The sequence below is a fragment of the Eucyclogobius newberryi genome, unplaced genomic scaffold, assembly GCF_026437365.1.
Source record: "Eucyclogobius newberryi isolate DKJ021-1_F unplaced genomic scaffold, fEucNew1.0.hap1 SCAF_17, whole genome shotgun sequence".
Taxonomy (NCBI): domain Eukaryota; kingdom Metazoa; phylum Chordata; class Actinopteri; order Gobiiformes; family Gobiidae; genus Eucyclogobius; species Eucyclogobius newberryi.
In genome coordinates this window covers 4,989,314-5,007,547 of record NW_027315801.1, presented here as the reverse complement: position 1 = coordinate 5,007,547, position 18,234 = coordinate 4,989,314, and the positions used below count along the sequence as shown (strand labels likewise).

At 41.3% G+C, this 18,234-nt stretch overlaps 1 protein-coding gene and 1 long non-coding RNA gene across 2 annotated transcripts in view; one reads left to right on the top strand and one right to left on the bottom strand.

Annotated features, from left to right (window-relative positions):
* LOC140362679 (uncharacterized) overlaps window positions 1–5,233 on the top strand; it is a 414,634-nt gene extending 409,401 nt beyond the window's left edge. The window contains exon 2 of the long non-coding RNA XR_011927116.1: window positions 5,160–5,233. This is a non-coding gene — a long non-coding RNA (uncharacterized lncRNA). The remainder of the gene's footprint in view (window positions 1–5,159) is intronic.
* acap3a (ArfGAP with coiled-coil, ankyrin repeat and PH domains 3a) overlaps window positions 1–18,234 on the bottom strand; it is a 104,290-nt gene that overhangs the window by 57,551 nt on the left and 28,505 nt on the right. The window contains exon 2 of the mRNA XM_072448827.1: window positions 3,323–3,380. Coding sequence (XP_072304928.1) covers window positions 3,323–3,380 — 58 coding nt within the window. The remainder of the gene's footprint in view (window positions 1–3,322; window positions 3,381–18,234) is intronic.

The window sequence follows — 18,234 nt, the reverse complement described above, 5'->3', positions numbered from 1 at the left end:
TGAGTTGGAGCTGGAGCTGGAGCTGGAGTTGGTTTGAGTTGTAGCTGGAGCTGGTTTGAGTTGGAGCTGGAGCTGGTTTGAGTTGGAGCTGGAGCTGGAGCTGGAGTTGGTTTGAGTTGGAGCTGGAGCTGGTTTGAGTTGGAGCTGGAGTTGGTTTGAGTTGGAGCTGGAGCTGGAGCTGGTTTGAGTTGGAGCTGGTTGGAGGTGGAGCTGGAGCTGGTTTGAGTTGGAGCTGGAGCTGGTTTGAGTTGGAGCTGGAGCTGGTTTGAGTTGGAGCTGGTTGGAGGTGGAGCTGGTTTGAGTTGGAGTTGGAGCTGGAGCTGGTTTGAGTTGGAGCTGGAGCTGGTTTGAGTTGGAGCTGGAGCTGGAGCTGGAGCTGGTTTGAGTTGGAGCTGGAGCTGGTTTGAGTTGGAGCTGGAGCTGGTTGGAGGTAGAGCGTCTGCTGAGGCTCTGGTCTAATCCCGTCCTCTCGCTGACACAGTAAATCACAGTAAAAGCGCAGACATGTGACGGGGGCATTACAGGCGCACATCTGGGCCCCTCGTCAAGACTCAAAAACACTGCAAAAAAGCAACACTGACTCGTGACTTGAAGTTCTGTTAAATGTCAGTGTAAGAGTGTGGCACATTTAAGAGTAAATGAAAATATTACACAGAGATTTCTCAAGTCAAGTTTAAAACAAATAATGCTTCAATTGCATTATTTATATCATATTTGTGGTGGGTGATATTGACATTAATATTTCAATCATTTTGTGATTATCTCCATGACGATATTCAGACGGTATTATTGCAATCCATCAGAAATGAGCCAAAACGAGCTTGTAAATGTATTTATTTAGAGTTAAAATATTGCATAAAACATGAGAGGACTGTAAAATGAACCATGTGTGCAGAAATATAATGATCTTTATTTTAACGATTATTAAGCAAGTTTTCATTCTTAAACAGCTCATTTTGCCAACTTTTTAATAGTAGACGAGATACTTTTACATATCTCCAAAATAACAATATTATATAATACAGTACATCTCATAGCTCTAGTTATTTGTTTTTACTTCATTGTTTACTTATTAATACACACCAAAAATATGTTGAACCCAAATATTTTAGATCCTTGAAATTTTAAAACAACTTAAAACCACTGAAATGTGAGATGAATAGTATAAAATGTCTTAGTATTGTCCCGAGTGCTCTCTCTTTGTACAGTGTGCCCTTCCTGCTGTCGATGCCACGTCACGTTTGGGCGAACGTCGTCTGAACCTCGCCAGCGGCTGCATCGTGACCTCTGCCAATGCAGCGCACGCTAACCGCTAACGGCCTCTGCACGGAGCGACGCGGATTACGCAGGCTGAGTAATGCTGCGAGTGAACAGCTGAGTGGAAAAGGCCAAGTCCAGATTATGGTATCTGCGGGTAACAGAGACTCTTTGAGCATCGTTCTGACGCAGGGATTTTTCTGCACTTTAGGAATTAATCTTTGTTTTTTTTTATTTCCATTTGACTTTTTTTTTGTGTGTGTCAGGGTCATCCAAGAGTCACTGGGTTCAAAGTTGAGTCGAGTTGTGATGTAAAATAGGAAGAAAAAATTGGTCGATGGCGCAGTTGAATTAAAATGTTTTCCTCGTATTGATCAATTGATGATGAACGATGTGTTTATTTATATTTATTTCAGGGCCGAGATTTTTGAAGTAATTTACGACAATTGGTTCAGCGCGAAAATTTGGGCTCGTTATTTTTATATTTCTTTAATTTTTTACATTGTCAATTTATGTTCATATTTTTAAACATAAAAGTGACAGAAATGACCAAAATGAAGCTTTTAGCAGCACATTTGCATGAACATTCTCATTCTCCAACACATCCACGACAAGTTATTCTGATGATTCAAACGATCGGACTCGACCCGTTTAAACGATCGCATCATTTCATGTATTAAAGTGATAATTAGCTTCGTAACTGTAAAATGTTTCATCACGACAAAAGTGTTAAAGCTCAAATCTGGACATAACGACACTGGCTTTGACCCTGTTCTGCCTTTTGCACCGGGGCGTGGCAGACGGCCCTTTTCCCGACCCTCGACTCGTAGTCCAGTCCGGGGGGATTTGCCGGATTTGGGTCGACCGCGCTTGACCCTCGGCGCTGTAAAAAAACGCTTTGAGATCTTTTTCGCGGAATGAAATCGCCTGGCGTGATCTCGGCGATGGACCCGTGCTCAGTTTAACCGTCGAATGCCACGCGCCCGGAGAGTATAGTAGCAGTGACCCCGCGGCGCTGAAGGATGGGTCAAATGCAGAGGGCACATTTCCCCAAAGGGACGGTAAAGTTTACACCCTAAATCTGGTCTTTGAGAGTTCACGTGGCACAGGTAAAACATGCAAACGAGAACAATGCAAATCACACTCTGTGGATTTGTTTATCCACTGAACCGTGGCAACGCTGCTTTGTTTATTTAGTTTGTAGTTTAGTTTCACTTCTCCTAATGTGGTATGTGTAGCTTTTTGCATTAGATTAAGGTCATGTGTACGTGAAGCTATAGTTTAAGGAATACTTTATCATTCCCCCTCTGCATTTGACCCACTCTCCAGCCGCCGGGCGACCTGTCAGGAGCAGTCAGGGTCATGTTTTCTTGTGCAAAGACAAGTAAATTAGGCTTTTGTTGAATGGAACATCGGCCTGAGCCACAGACAGACCAGAAAGGTATAAGTCCCACCAGCCAAAAAATGCATAATAGAGAAGAAAAAAACACATATAAGTCGCACTGGAGTATAAGTCGCATTTTTGGGGGAAATTTATTTGAGAAAATCCAAGACCAAGAACAGACATTTCATCTATAAATGCAGTTTGAAATAATAACAGATGAGAGAACATGGTGAATAGGTGTACGTATGCTAACGCTAACACCTTCAGCTACATGAGGCACAGACAGAACTGTGGTAAGTGTCTGGTATGTTAACGTAACATATGAACAGTTATTCAGATAACTATAGCATAAAGAACATGCTAACAAGTTTACCAAAGCATCAGTTTTACCCCAAATCACTAAATCCATTGAATTCTTCTTCCTCTGTGTCACTTCTAAACAACTCCACAAACTCCAGAGGAAGAGGAAGTGAAGATTCTTCTTCTGCGTCGCTTAGAGCCTAGAGCGCCCTCTTGTGGTTGTCAGTGTGAAAATAATGAATAATATCACATATAAGTCGCTCTGGAGTATAAGTCGCACCTCTGCCAAAACTATATTATAGTCCGGAAAATACGGTGCACACACTTTTGCGGTTAAATACACACTTTTGCAGTTAAATACACACACACTTGGTTCATTACCTTATCGAGTTTGGCCTCGATCTCCACCACCTCCGTCTCCACTTCGTCGATGTTGGCCCTGTGAGGAAACAGAGAAGAACGTTAATGCATCTGACAGTGATATTTTTATCCTCAGCAGACACTGCAGTGCGTTATATAAATCATATGCGGCATCGCTCAGCCCAAACCCCAGACGTGTTTTAGTAGCTGCTTTTTCTTTCAGTTCAGTTTTTTGCAAACGTGAGCGAGGGACTTTCTCGTTCACGTCCGTCGAGCGGTTGGACGGACGCGGGTGAAGCGCTGAGGTCTGTGTTTCGCACCCGTGTCATCTGTTTGTACTAATGGCAGTCGCTCCACACCCAAAAGCATCTGGAGGATCGGGGCCCCGGGGCGCCATGACGACACTCCCAAAGCACCGCTCCCCAAAGTGATGTCACGAGGCAAAGAGAGCAGAGCGATGCAGTTAGAGCGGGGCAAAAACAATGCCTCATGTTTAATAATCTTGTTTCAGCTCCATTTTTAAACTCACAAACTTGACCCGCGCAGGACCCGCTCAGGACCCGCACAGGACCCGCTCAGGAGCCGCTCAGGACCCGCACAGGACCCGCTCAGGACCCGCTTCAGTCTGGCACGGGGATCCGTACAGGACCCGCTCAGGACCCGCTCAGGACCCACACAGGACCCACACAGGACCCGCTCAGTACCAGTACAGGACCCGCACAGGACCCGCACAGGACCTGCTCACTTATAAAAATATTAGTAGTAGTATTTGGTTTCTGTAAAAATGATTTTATTTGTCATTTGTCTGAAACATTATTACAAAATGCTACAGTGAGCAAATGAGAATCATGATCTTACTGGATAAATCAATATTTTTCCATGTGTTTACACGTAAATTAAGTTTAGAGAAGCTGCAGTTCAAAAAACAGATCCACAATGGCAGAAAAACTATACAAAAGTGTCTTTATTATAATGACTTAATTCATTGAATCTGTTGTGAAATGTGTATCTTCCCGTTTTCCCTTCGACACGAGGGGTAAAACTGTGCCACGCGCTCCGCCTCGCTGTGACGGGCACCGTTTGTGGCACGAGGCTGACGGAGCCGGTGGTCATGAAAAATGCAGTGGTCTTTTCCCTTTTGGCCGGCGGAGGATTAGCTCCACCCGCGGCAGAGGGGGGGAGCGTGCGGCATCACGTCATGCGCCCGCGGAGATGCCAACTGCTCACAATATGGAAGCAGGGCAAAGGGAACAGAAAGCCCCCCATACAATATGTATTTTACACATTTTAATATTATTAGTGTTGACATTAGGACGATATTTAGTGTTGAGCGACCTGCTGCTGCGTGTGCATAAAGCCTATTTTTATCTTCTCTTTTTTTATTTTTTTTATTTGTAATTTTAATTTCAATTTCAATTTTAATTTTGATTTTTATCTTTTGATTTTTTTTAATTTATTTATTTATTTATTTATTTATTTTTTATTAATATTATTTTAAAATCTTTGTTGATCTTTATTTATCTTTATTTCAACACAAAAAAGGGCTCTGGATGAGTTTGTTATTAATTTAAATGAAACTATCTGGATTTCTCTGGATTCTAAACATTATTGGAACAAACATTAAAAAAAAATTAACATAGCTCTTGGTCGATCTGTAAAGGAGTCGAAAAGTGCAGAAACATGTCCTCGTTTGGAAGAATACAGCATGATAGTATTTTTTTTCCTTTTTTATTAAAGCGCCCCCTACAGGTCGGACGACTCATCGAACTAAAACGCAGAAAAAATAAATATCTTTTGAATTTTGCTAAAAAAAAAATATTTAAAAAAGTTGATCACAGAATAGCTTTTTATTTTTTAGGTTTATAATTTCACTTCCTGTTTGTAATTGATGACATCGCACTAGGAAATTACCCAGCAAACACTGGGCCAAAACTCATCTCATGTCACAATTTTTTTTAATTTGACTTGTTGACTTCTAAATTTGATAAAAATATATGGGAGCGACTTTATTTTGTTGAATCAATGTTTAGAGAGTCAAACATGTAGCTTATTTGTGTAAATTCTGCATAAACTTTGACTGGAATGATGTCACTTCCTGTCATTTTCTACAGATTTTTCTACGTTTTCTCCACCTGCTCGATTGGTGTAAAACTATCATTTATATGTGCGACAGGTACAGGCGTCTGCGGTGCAATAAACCGCTCAGACGCACTCGCACACGTTTAAAGAGCCGCGCTGCTCCTGCCACGCAAAGTCAGAAACGTGTCGGAACAGATTCGACGGCTCTGGAGTTGTTTACATGATGAGGAGATTGATTGTTGCTATGGAAACCGGTGAAAACAGAGCTCAGGTTTGGTGTCGCGCTGACGGTGCGTTCACGGCAAAGACTACGCTCACTCGCTTTTAGGCCCGACGCTACGCTAAGCTAACTTGTTTTTTAGCTTTTAGCATCGTTTTAATGTCGTTTCCTCAGGTAAAAAAAGCACTGCCTGGAGTCGAGTTTTGTTTTATCGATGCAGGTTTGAGAATGTTTAGTCCACACGAGCTTCTCCTTGTTTTTAAAGTTCTTACACGCTCACAAGAATAATCGCCATTGTATTTGCGCTCGATTAGAGTTTCCTATTCAAATATTGTACTTATTTTGCATTTGAACATACAGTTTGAGTTAAAATACATGTAATGCATCGGTTTTAACATTAAAATAATTCATATTATTAGACCTTCATAGCTAAAATGCACCATTTTTTATTATTTGTTTCCGTCTTTTTATTATTTTTGTCCGTTTTTAATTATCTTGTTTATTTTGTGTCCCTTTTTTGTTGTTTTTGTTGCCTTTTTGTGTTTTTTTCAGTTTTTTATGTTGTTACTGTCATTGTTTGTTTAATAACTAATAATAACTAATAAACATAGATATAAATAAAAAAAATGAAAACAAATAAAATGCACCAAAAAGACGCTGTCTTACTCCATGACGCTTGCATTAAAAAATACAATATTCCAGCCTCTGCATAAAGGTTTATTGACAGCGGTTTCGTGATGTGTTTGTGAGTTTAAGGTTGATAGTAAAGTTGAAAACAATTCAAAATATTAGATGTTTTAAATGAGGAAATATGCTCAAAGCGGCTGTGAAACTGCTTTTCTGTCATACGCAGCGTCAACAAAACAAATTTCAGCGTCACGATTATTGTGAGAAAAAACATCACAATTTGACAATTATTCACGATTATCGAGAGTGTGACAAAACTACAGTGAAATCTTTACTTTTCTTTCATTCTCGTGGTCTGACATGTGACTGTTCCTCCAGTTTGTGACCGCTTTATGAGGTTTAACTTTCTGAATGACAAAATAACATTAAATATGACAATTACAGCCAGATAAAATAAACTTCTTTACATTTAGGTCTGTTTTTTGGGCTGTAGATTGAACTGAAAAGACTTAATTTTGCTTCTAAAACTGTTACGACTATTGTTTTTTGGTTCTTACGATGATATTGTGACCTGAATGATCATGATTCTTAATTAACCTAATTATCTTAACATCCCTATTTGACCACAAAGCAGCTCGAATGGTGAGAGTTGTGTTTTGGTGCAGATTTTGGTGCTGCTGGAGCGGGCGAGGGGCCGGCAGGTGGTGAGCCAGGAACTGACCCGTAAATGTGCTGCGTACGGTCCCCTGGGCCGAGTGTGAGGCAGCTGGGACACACACCGCCTGCAGGGGTCTGGACTGTGGGTCTGGACTGTGGGTCTGGACTGTGGGTCTGGACTGTGGGTCTGGACTGAGGGTCTGGACTGTGGGTCTGGACTGTGGGTCTGGACTGTGGGTCTGGACTGTGGGTCTGGATTGTGGGTCTGGACTGAGGGTCTGGTTGGGGGTTGGATCCCTGGAGCAGAGTTATTCTTAGCTCTACTTCCTCCGCCGCAGCTCTGCCTCTCTCTCCTGCCTTCTTCTCTTTCTCCCTCTCTTCTTCCTCCCTCTCCCCTCCCTCTCTCTCTCTTCTTCCTCCCTCTCTCCCTCTCTTCTTCCTCCCTCTCCCTCTCTCCCTCTCCCTCTCTCCCTCTCTTCTTCCTCCCTCTCCCTCTCTCCTCCCTCTCTCCTCCCTCTCTCCCTCTCTTCTTCCTCCCTCTCCCTCTCTCCCTCTCCCTCTCTCCCTCTCTTCTTCCTCCCTCTCCCTCTCTCCTCCCTCTCTCCCTCTCTCCTTCCTCTCTCTCTCTCTCCTTCCTCCCTCTCCCTCTCTCCTTCCTCCCTCTCCCTCTCTCCTCCCTCTCTCTCTCTCTTCTTCCTCTCTCTCCCTCCTTCCCCCCTCTACATCACTACAGGCTGATGCGAGCTGAAGGAACCCTCCTGACTCTGCAATGTCGAGCACTTTAAAAACAGTGAGACATCGTGGGTTTTTACAGAGTTAAAAATACCACAGAATGTAAACAGACCCGGCTCCAGAAAAGACCTGGTCATAGATTTAAAGTTATAATGCATTAATAAGCACTTGTTATTGGCATAAAGGTACCACTGTAACCGATACTTTATATACTGGTAACTGTCAGTAAAGTATCACATCAAGTACCACTGAAACTACAACAGTAACTACCACAAATGATAAACATAACTTGTACTTTATATACTGGTAACTACCAAAGTAACTACGGCTGTAATTACCGCTGGAAGTATCTTGTCAGTTCCACCATAAATACCGTAAAATGTATTTTAAAGACCTTTTTATAACAAACGCAACTAAATTGTTAATTTATATTTTTTATTTTGCATCCAATAATACAATTCATTAGAAAATCCTCTCTATCCAGAAGCCTTAAAAACCTCATTGTACTACAGAAACCTTCGCTCTGTGCAATTTACCGTCATTTCCAGACTATAAACTGCTTTTTTCATAGTTTTGGCCGGGGTGCGACTTATACTCCAGAGCGACTTATATGTGATATCATTCGTTATTTTCATACTGACAACCACAAGAGCGACGCAGAAGAAGAATCTGCACTTCCTCTTCCTCTGGAGTTTGTGGAGTTGTTTAGAAGTGACACAGAGGAAGAAGAATTCAATGGATTTAGTGATTTGGGGTAAAACTGATGCTTTGGTAAACTTGTTAGCATGTTCTTTATGCTATAGTTATCTGAATAACTGTTCATATGTTACGTTAACATACCAGACACTTACCACAGTTCTGTCTGTGCCTCATGTAGCTGAAGGTGTTAGCGTTAGCATACGTCATGTAGCTGAAGGTGTTAGCATTAGCATACGTACACCTATTCACCATGTTCTCTCATCTGTTATTATTTTAAACTGCATTTCAAGATGAAATGTCTGTTCTTAGTCTTGGATTTTATCAAATAAATTTCCCCCAAAAAATGCGACTTATTTTCCAGTGCCACTTATAGATGTTTTTTTCTTCTCTGTTCTCTGCCTTTTTTGGCTAGTTTTGGCGATTTGATAATAGGGTAATCTGAAAATACTGACAGAGAATTTGGCTGGGAACCTTTCAATTAAAAAGCTAAAAATGATTGGATCTCCAATCAGTTAAAATGTGATTAAATTGCACAGTCCGAGGTGAAAAATACACGTTTCGGGGGAAAAACAGCAACAGGATTTCCACTTGTGTCGATCATTGCACCAAAAGATCACGTTTCTTCGAGCTAAAGCCACAAACGAACACTTCCCTGACATCACAACGTTGTTACTAGAAGGAATTATCACTCATTCACGCCTGAAACTCACTGAATCCACGGCTCGAGCAAAGTGCATATTTGATGTACGGACCCTCATCCCTCCCCCAACATCATCTCCCACTGCGCGCACGCTGCAGTTCAACAAACAACTGAGACAAGAAGAAGAATGGAGATGCCACGGTTTGAGCGATAATTAGCGCTGGGCAGTGGTGACAAGAACAAACATTGCGATATTTTAACGACGCATCGAGAAAGTGATAAAATGTGTCTGTAAATGTCTCGCTTCAGGTTCAAATCGTGCAAAAAATGTGTCTGAACCGTGAAATGAGCCACGAAAAGGCAGAAATATCACTTTATACTCTTGAACTGTGTTTTTAATCGTTTAATAATGGACAATGCAATTTTATCCCTTTTTTGAGACAATATTTTCCACATACAATATTCTAGCCTCTGCATAGTTATAATTCAAAACAACAACAATGAAAAATTCCAAAACAAAATTTAATTTCAAAGTGTCATTTTAAAAACATCATCGGAGATTTTAATTTTCAAAAGCTGAATGTATTTTATTGTAATTAAAACATGGTTCTGTCTCTCCACGATGCATTATTTTATTTGATAATATATGTAGAATATGGTAACAAAACAAAATACTTTAGATTTAATTTTTTCAAACTGGAGACATAAATATTAACCTTCTAAAATCCTCCAGTCACCACATTTTTATTGGGCTGATAATGCGTTTAAAAAGTCTCAGCTACAATATAAGTGATTGTTTGACTTGTCGACATTGTAAATAATCGTTTTGAATTAGATTTGAGCTTGAATGTGACACATTTAAGAGAAGCATGAAATATGAACTTAAACATGTCGTGAGCTTCAGGATCTGCAGGTTTCACACGACTAAACACGACAAAACACGTCAAATCACGTCAAAACACGACAAAACACGACAAAACACGACAAAACACGACAAAACACGACAAAACACGACAAAACACGACAATACACGTCAAAACACGACAAAACACGACAAAACACGTCAAAACACGACAAAACACGACAAAACACGACAAAACACGTCAAAACACGACAAAACACGACAAAACACGTCAAAACACGACAAAACACGACAAAACACGACAAAACATGTCAAAACACGACAAAACACGACAGAAACGCAACATTTACGCCTTGGACCTCCGAACCCTCCCCCATTGCGTCCCGCTGAGCCCAACACTTGAGCGAAGTGGAACAGCTGAGTGCTCTGTTTCCACGGCAACGGCCCGCCCACCCAACCATTGACAAAACTCCGGCAGGACCCTTGAACTTCTGTCACACGGGAAACACTGCAAGTTACGTGACGATGCTGCAGTTTCGGCGACTGCAAACGCTTGTTTTTCACATAACTCCAGCAGAAATAAACTGAGATTAAATGTATAAAGTTGTGTGTATCGTTTGAAAATAAAGTCGCATGATAATGGAATAAAAACAAGGATCACAACGTATAGAAATATCGTTGAAATCTAAACATTGATTCAACAAAATAAAGTCGGTCTCATATATTTATATTTATCAAATGAAAGGAACTGTGACATTAGATGAGTTTTGGCCCAGTGCTTGCTGGGTAATTTCCTAGTGTGATGTCATCGATTACAAACAGGAAGTGAAGTTATAAACCTAAAATGTTTGCTATTCTGTGATAACATTTTAGCAATTTTTAGCAAAATTCTAAATATATTTATCTTAACTGTGTTTTAGTTCAATAAGTCGCTTTAAACCTATTCCATTGGTGAGAGTGATGTTACGAGCCTTTTGAAGTGGTCCTTTTACCGGTCAGTAGCAGGACCACTTCAGGGGCCCCCGGTGTAAAACAGTGAAGTGACAGCAGTGACCTCGTGGCTCCCACTGTTTACGGAGGGCCCAAAAGAAGCACAAAGAAGCTCCAGTTTAACAGCTGCGTTTTATCAGGCTGAACATGCCGGACGCAGTAAGAGCCGTTAACGAAAGGCGACGAAATCCTGACAGTGATAAACAGGAAGTGAACGACTGTACAGACTAAAGGTATAAACCCAGATGACAAAAGTGGACAAAACAGGTCTTAAATTAGAGGTGTGCCAAAATATTGAGGTACAGTATCGATATCGTGAGCTGCTGTGTCGATACATCGCCATGAGTTGCGCAACAATTTTGTAACTTGTTTAAGAAAAATAATTAACATTTTGACTGATGATTAAAATGGGCGTATTACATTTTGAGTTTGTGCAGCGCTTCAAAGCAGAACAAAAGTAACATTTTTACCTTATTAAACGTCTTTGCGAGTCCCCGTGACGGTTAGATGTGCACTTTGGCGGCGTTTGAAGCTTCTGCCGTCGCCCCCTGCTGTCTCTGGGTCAACATCACATTGACCCAGACACAACTCTCCAGGGAAACATTGGCTCTTTTTTGTGTAGGGGGAGCTCTATTGCCGATGTTGCGCATTTCTGCTTTAAAACTTGGATAGATTTAGAAATAGGAGACATTGTGGTTGGCAGGTGGGCCGTTCAAACACTCAACAAAACACTGCAGACTGTTGAGTTCAGAACGATGTATTTGGGCCTCAAAACTCCTGCTGTGGACACAGTAAATGGATACACGTAAAGAAATGGCTGACCAGGGCGACGATCAAAGACTGGACTGACATAGCAACAGACAATCAGACAAATGGAGTTAAGACAGACTTTTATTTCCATTTAAATCGTCCTACATATTTCCTTATGTCGTCTGTACTGAAATCGAGCAAAAATATCATAGTTTATGTCGTTTTTTCTGTTTTTGTGTTTTAATGAGGTCATGATATCAATAATCAATAACTAACATAATAAAACATCTTCTAGGAATCATAAGACTTGACAGCAAAATGTACAACATGCTTGACAATTCGGATATTTTGTCATCAACGCAACTATATTTTGAATTTTGCAAATGGATCATTTTTTAGGTTTATAATTTCACTTCCTGTTTGTAATTGATGACATCACACTAGGAAATTACCCAGCAAACACTTATTTGACAAATACAAATATATGAGAGTGACTTTAGTTTGTTGAATTGATGTTTAAAAGGTCAAAAAAAGTTGTTTCTTTGTGTGAATTCTGCATAAACTTTGACTGGAATGAGTGTCCCTGGTGTGATGTCACTTCCTGTCATTTTCTACAGATTTTTTGATGTAGCGTCTCACGATAATGGCATTTTACGTGGCGACCCGAGCGCTGATTCCCAAGCTTTGAAACGTCAGCGCCTTCGAGTAGCTTGTGTTCCAGCTGCAGGAAAACTCGTTTCTTAGGCAACGGTCGCGAGAAAGAAGCTGGAACCGAGCGATACGACGCTGTGGGAAGAAAAATGTGTGTAACAAAAACTTATCTGCCTTGTGTTTTATCCGGGCCGCGCACTCGCTTTACAAAACAGACACTCCCTCCATTTCTGGGAGGAAATCCAGGGTGACAGGTCAGTTAATCAATAGTCGTGGTTAATCAGGTCACAATATAATAGTAAGAACCAAAAAATTATAATCGGGACAATTTTAGAGGCAAAAAGTTAAGTATTTTGTATTCATTATACAGCACAAAGACTGGCCCAAGCTCAAATAACTGCTTTTATCTGGCTGTTTTTGTCACATTCAACTTTATTTTGTGTTTCAGAGAGTTTATTTTGTCACAAACTTGAGGATCAGTAACAAGCCAATGAGAATGAAAGAAAATTCAAGATTTTGCTGTGAATAATCTTTGAATCAGGATGTTTTATCTCACAATACTGTAATCGCAAAACTAAAGTTGGATATGGTGACATGCTTGACACGACCCTGATCCGTTGCTGATCCATTTTAAAAATAGCCCAGCAGTTCCGGTAGCCGCGGCACGGCCATATAGCATCATGGCTAACCCTAACCCTGACCCTAACCTTAACCCAAAGACCTAACCTGGCGCGGTCAAATAGCCCAGCAGTTTCAGGAGCCGCGGCAGGCTCCAGGAGAAACTGGTATAACAACAAAATGTTTGAATTTTTCAAATTTTACAGTAAAAATAACTACTTTTTGTTGTTTGGACAAACTTGGCAGCCGGAGGGCCAGCAAAAATTGGTCTGAGGGCCGTATTTGGCCCCCGGGCCATAGTTTGGACATGCCTGGTCTACTACGTCTGACAGGGTTTCAAACTGCAGAAAATTCTTCCCAGAATCCACTCTTCAAGTATGTTTGGAGTAGATAGGTGCTGAACTTTTGCCTGTCTGTCTCCTCACACCGCTCGTCTCTGCCAAGTCTCTGCTTCCTTTAGGCGCTAGGTCGGCGCAAACACCACAGCGCATTAATCTCGAGGCGGAAAAACTGGAAATCTGTGACATAATATTGTACGTGGAGGAGATCCTGTGCCTGTACTTCACGTTGACTTCCTCGTCCTGTTCTGTATTTTTTATGTCGTCTGCACTGAAATCGAGCATAAATATCATGGTTTATGTTTTAATGAGGTCATGATATCAATAATCAATAATTAATACAACAAAAAACTTCGAGGAATCAGAAGACTTCAAGGAATCATAAGATGCAACTTTATTTTGTAAATGTTATCACAATTTTTTTAGGTTTCAGGTTTAAAAGATAAAAAATGTTGTTTCTTTGTGTAAATTCTGCATAAACTTTGACTGGAATGAGTGAAAGTCAAAATTAGAAAAAAATTGAAACCCTGCCATGAGTATAGGTCAGATCTGTGGAGAGGGGACGCCTCCACATTATAAGAATGATTTTTTGAGCAATAAACACCTGTAATTGAATCAACGCAAGCGAGACCACGGCAATACATTCTACACAAAGGAAAGCATTTAAAACATATACATTTATTTCTTATTTATTTATTTTATTTTACTTATTTTATTTAATCAATTTCATCAATTTCATCATTTTATTTATTTTATTTATTTTATTTATTTTATTTATTTTATTTATTTTATTTATTTTATTTATAACTACCAATTTTACATTCATTACAGCTTTCCGACAGAGCTGCTGAGTGTTATATAAAGCTTCACGTAGAGTTTTAAGTCTTGGATGACGTCAGCTCTCGATAGTGGAGTGGAAAATCAAACTTTATGAATGGAAGTCACATCTGTTTTGTTTTTCACCCCCGCGGCGTGTTATCTGACTGTGAAGGTCTCGCTGGACCTTGAGAAACATGTGTGCATACTTCTGACCCTCCCTCGGCCAAACATATTAGTTACGCCTCCGTCCGGATCGGTTCCCAGGCAGAAAAGGCAGGAGCGCGGACCAATCCATCTTTTACACGCCGTTTGTACAGATTAGAATAGCGTGGACTCCGTGAACACGCAGAAAACACGCAGAAAACACGCAGAAAACACGCAGAAAACACGCAGAAAACACACAGAAAACACACAGAAAACACGCAGAAAACACGCAGAAAACACACAGAAAACACACAGAAAACACGCAGAAAACACGCATAGAACACATGGGAAAGTGTCACGGGTTAAAAGGTGAAATGTCTGAGTTTACGGGTTTAGTGGGCGGGGCATTGTATTGTTAAAAGCGACGCAAAGATTTAAAGTTTGATACTGACGAGGGCGGCGACAAGTAATGAGAATGATAATCAATTACCGTCCTTTTTTAGTCCTGGTTTGAGCTCAGTTTAGTCCTGATGTAGACTTGGTTCAGTCCTGGTTTAGACCTAGTTTAGCCCTGGTTTAGTCCAGTTCTAGTCCTGGTTTAGTCCTGGTTTAGTCCTGGTTTAGTACTGGTTTAGTCCTGGTTTAGTCCTGTTCTAGTCCTGTTCTAGTCCTGTTCTAGTCCTGTTCTAGTCCTGTTCTAGTCCTGTTCTAGTCCTGGTTTAGTCCTGTTCTAGTCCTGTTCTAGTCCTGGTTTAGACCTGGTTTAGTCCTGTTCTAGTCCTGTTCTAGTCCTGTTCTAGTCCTGTTCTAGTCCTGTTCTAGTCCTGGTTTAGACCTGGTTTAGCCCTGGTTTAGCCCTGGTTTAGTCCTGGTTTAGTCCTGTTCTAGTCCTGTTCTAGTCCTGGTTTAGTCCTGTTCTAGTCCTGTTCTAGTCCTGTTCTAGTCCTGGTTTAGACCTGGTTTAGCCCTGGTTTAGCCCTGGTCTAGTCCTGTTCTAGTCCTGTTCTAGTCCTGGTTTAGTCCTGTTCTAGTCCTGTTCTAGTCCTGGTTTAGACCTGGTTTAGTCCTGTTCTAGTCCTGTTCTAGTCCTGGTTTAGACCTGGTTTAGTCCTGTTCTAGTCCTGTTCTAGTCCTGGTTTAGACCTGGTTTAGTCCTGTTCTAGTCATGTTCTAGTCCTGGTTTAGTCCTGGTCTAGTCCTGGTTTAGTCCTCGTCTTGTCCTGGATTATGTCCAGGGTTAGTCTCAGTTTACTCCCAGTTTTGTACAAAAGTATTAACACGAGCTGTAACATGTGTCTAAAGACCTTTTATGATAAAGATAACGGCTCATGAGATCAATGTGTCAAAAAAGAACATTTCAGATTTTCAGAATAAAACACTTTGTTTGTAAATTTTCTCTAACCCAAAGCCTTCAGTAATTAAAAAAAAAAGTAAATATAAATAACAGTGATAATAATAATAATAATGATGATAATGATAATAATAATGATGATAATGATAATAGTTTGTATAATCAGCTTCAGTCCTAGCCGTGAATAAGTGCAGAATTGATTGATGTCTTTAGTGACATAAAACAACAGCTGGTAAAGGAATGAAGGAAATCTGAGCTCAAAGATTATACACTTTGTCTGGTAAAAACTGGAACGGTTTTAAAAATGTGGAGGAGCTTCACGCTTCATTTCTCACATACAGTGAACAAACAGCAGTCTGACCGATTGTCCTCGTCCTGACCTCTGACTCCTCGGACTGTGCAGCTGCTGCGGACACTCAGATCAGATCAGAGAGAGGAGAGAGAGAGGAGAGAGAGAGGAGAAAGAGAGGAAAGAGGGGAGAGGAGAGAGGAGAGAAGAGAGAGAGGGAGGAGAGAAGAGAGAGAGGGAGGAGAGAAGAGAGAGAGAGGAGAGAGAGAGGAGAGAGAGAGGAGAGAGAGAGGAGAGAGGAGAGAAGAGAGAGAGAGGGGAGAGAAGAGAGGAGAGAGAGAAGAGAGAGGAGAGAAGAGAGAGAGAGGAGAGGAGAGAGAGAGGGGACGAGAGAAGAGAGGAGAGAGAGAGGAGACAAATTGGAAGGTTTATAATTTCACTTCCCGTTTGTAATCAATGACATCACACTAGTAAATTACCCAGCAAACACTGGGCCAAAACTCATCTAAAGTCACAATATTTTATTTGACAAATAAAAAAATATCAGTAACTTTATTTTGTTGAATTATAGTTGTTTCTTTGTGTAAATTCTGCATAATCTTTGACTGGAATGTCCCATGTGTGATGTCACTTCCGGTCATTTTCTACAGATTTTTCAACGTTTTCTCCACAAATACCTGCTCGATCGGTGTAAAACTATCATTTATATGAACAACAGGTTTAAATACACTGAATAAAGTCAGAATCAGAACATTGTAAAAACCTGTCACTTTAATCAGACTAAACGAGTCTTTCATCGACTACAGCTCGAATAACTGCGATGGCGATTAAAACCCGGTCATTGGCACAAACGCACCGCGAGCTTGACCCAAACACTCTGGTCATAAACTCTGCATTCCGTCGTTTTTTGGAGGAGTCGAGTGGAGGCTTTCTGTCGCCCCTGGAAACGGATACGACCGAATAAACGACACAAAGCGTTCGGAGCGGGGAAAGTTATTCTGGAAACTCTTCTCTTCAGTAAACGCAGCGGAAATATATCGAGAGTTCTGAGGACAAAGGACAGTATGATGCAACGTGGAAGTGTTTATCCATTCATGTATTCAAACGGACGAGTCTCACTGTCCGACAGCACGAAATCGAGGGTTTTGAGCATAAACTAAAGTGCAAAGCTTATTTTACGTCGTCTGAGGATGGAAACTATGTCCCTGTACGCTGTCCCTTCAAAGTAAGACCAGATATTGTGCTGTCACGGGCACTACAGCGATAATCTTCTCGTTTTTAGCAACAACTAGCGATGTCAAAAACGCATCTAAAGCTAAAGGACTTTTTCGGCAGCTTTTTCTCGCATTTACTTTATTTTATCGTTCAGCAACTTGAGGAATGGCAACGTTTTGGACAAAGCGAATTAATGAAAATGAAAGATTTCTCTGATGTTTTGGTGAGCAATCGTTAAGTCAAGTTTTTTCTCACGATAATCATAACCTAAGACGTTGTTAACACAGCGTCCGACAAAGAAAACGCACATTAAACAAATCAAACAAGTGATGCAAAGCCATTTTTGGTTCTTTGGGTGGATCGTAAAACATGTATTTGTAGCCTTTCTATGACAACCCGACATCAGCTCTTTCTACCATCGACTTGGCGGTGACAGGCCGCGTTTCGATCGGACCGTTTGCCAAACCAGCTGTGTGTAGTGGCCGTGCGTAACGCCGCGGCCCGTCCATCCCCCCCAAACCGCGGCGGTGCAGCAGCGGGCGCACAATTAGGCCACGTCGCCCGAGGGGAAATAGCACTTCAGACCGGGGTCGAAACACAGGGGCTCGGAAATGTGTCATGGGACGACAAAGGACTTGTACGCCCTCCGATACGCCAGGGAGTGCTTTCTGCCAGGGTCTAAAGACCACGAACTAGGAACCGCGTCAGCCGAACAAGTTCAAGTCTCATTTTTCTACAGTTTTACGGCCCCGGTTTGGGTTTTTCAAGACTCGGTTTAGAAGAACGACCAAAGAAGTTTGCCTGAAGACGCCAATCTGACAATCCATCAGTAGAAGTCAGCATTACTACGATCGCATCACGTATCGGACTCGAACGGCACTCAAAAGACGCCAACTGCAGAGAAGTTCGTGCAAAAACAACTATTCATTCAGATAAGTGCAATGAAACGGTGTAAAAACGGCAGATTGACTCATGGTTCCCTCTGAAATCCAAGTCATATCGTCACCTTTCTGCTGTTGTCCCATAAAAACTGCATTTGTCCCTTAAAAACTGCATTTGTCCCTTAAAAACTGCATTTCCAGGGACGTTCTGCGTAGAGTTTGCACGTTCTGCCAGCGTCTGGGTTCACTTGGTCTTCTACAGTTTCCCAAATCTCATCGCAGCAATCTTCCGGGAGAGTTAAGGCTTTTGGCTGACGATGTTCGGCTATCTGTTTGCGCTAAATGCTAATGATTTATCGTCAGTGATCGCT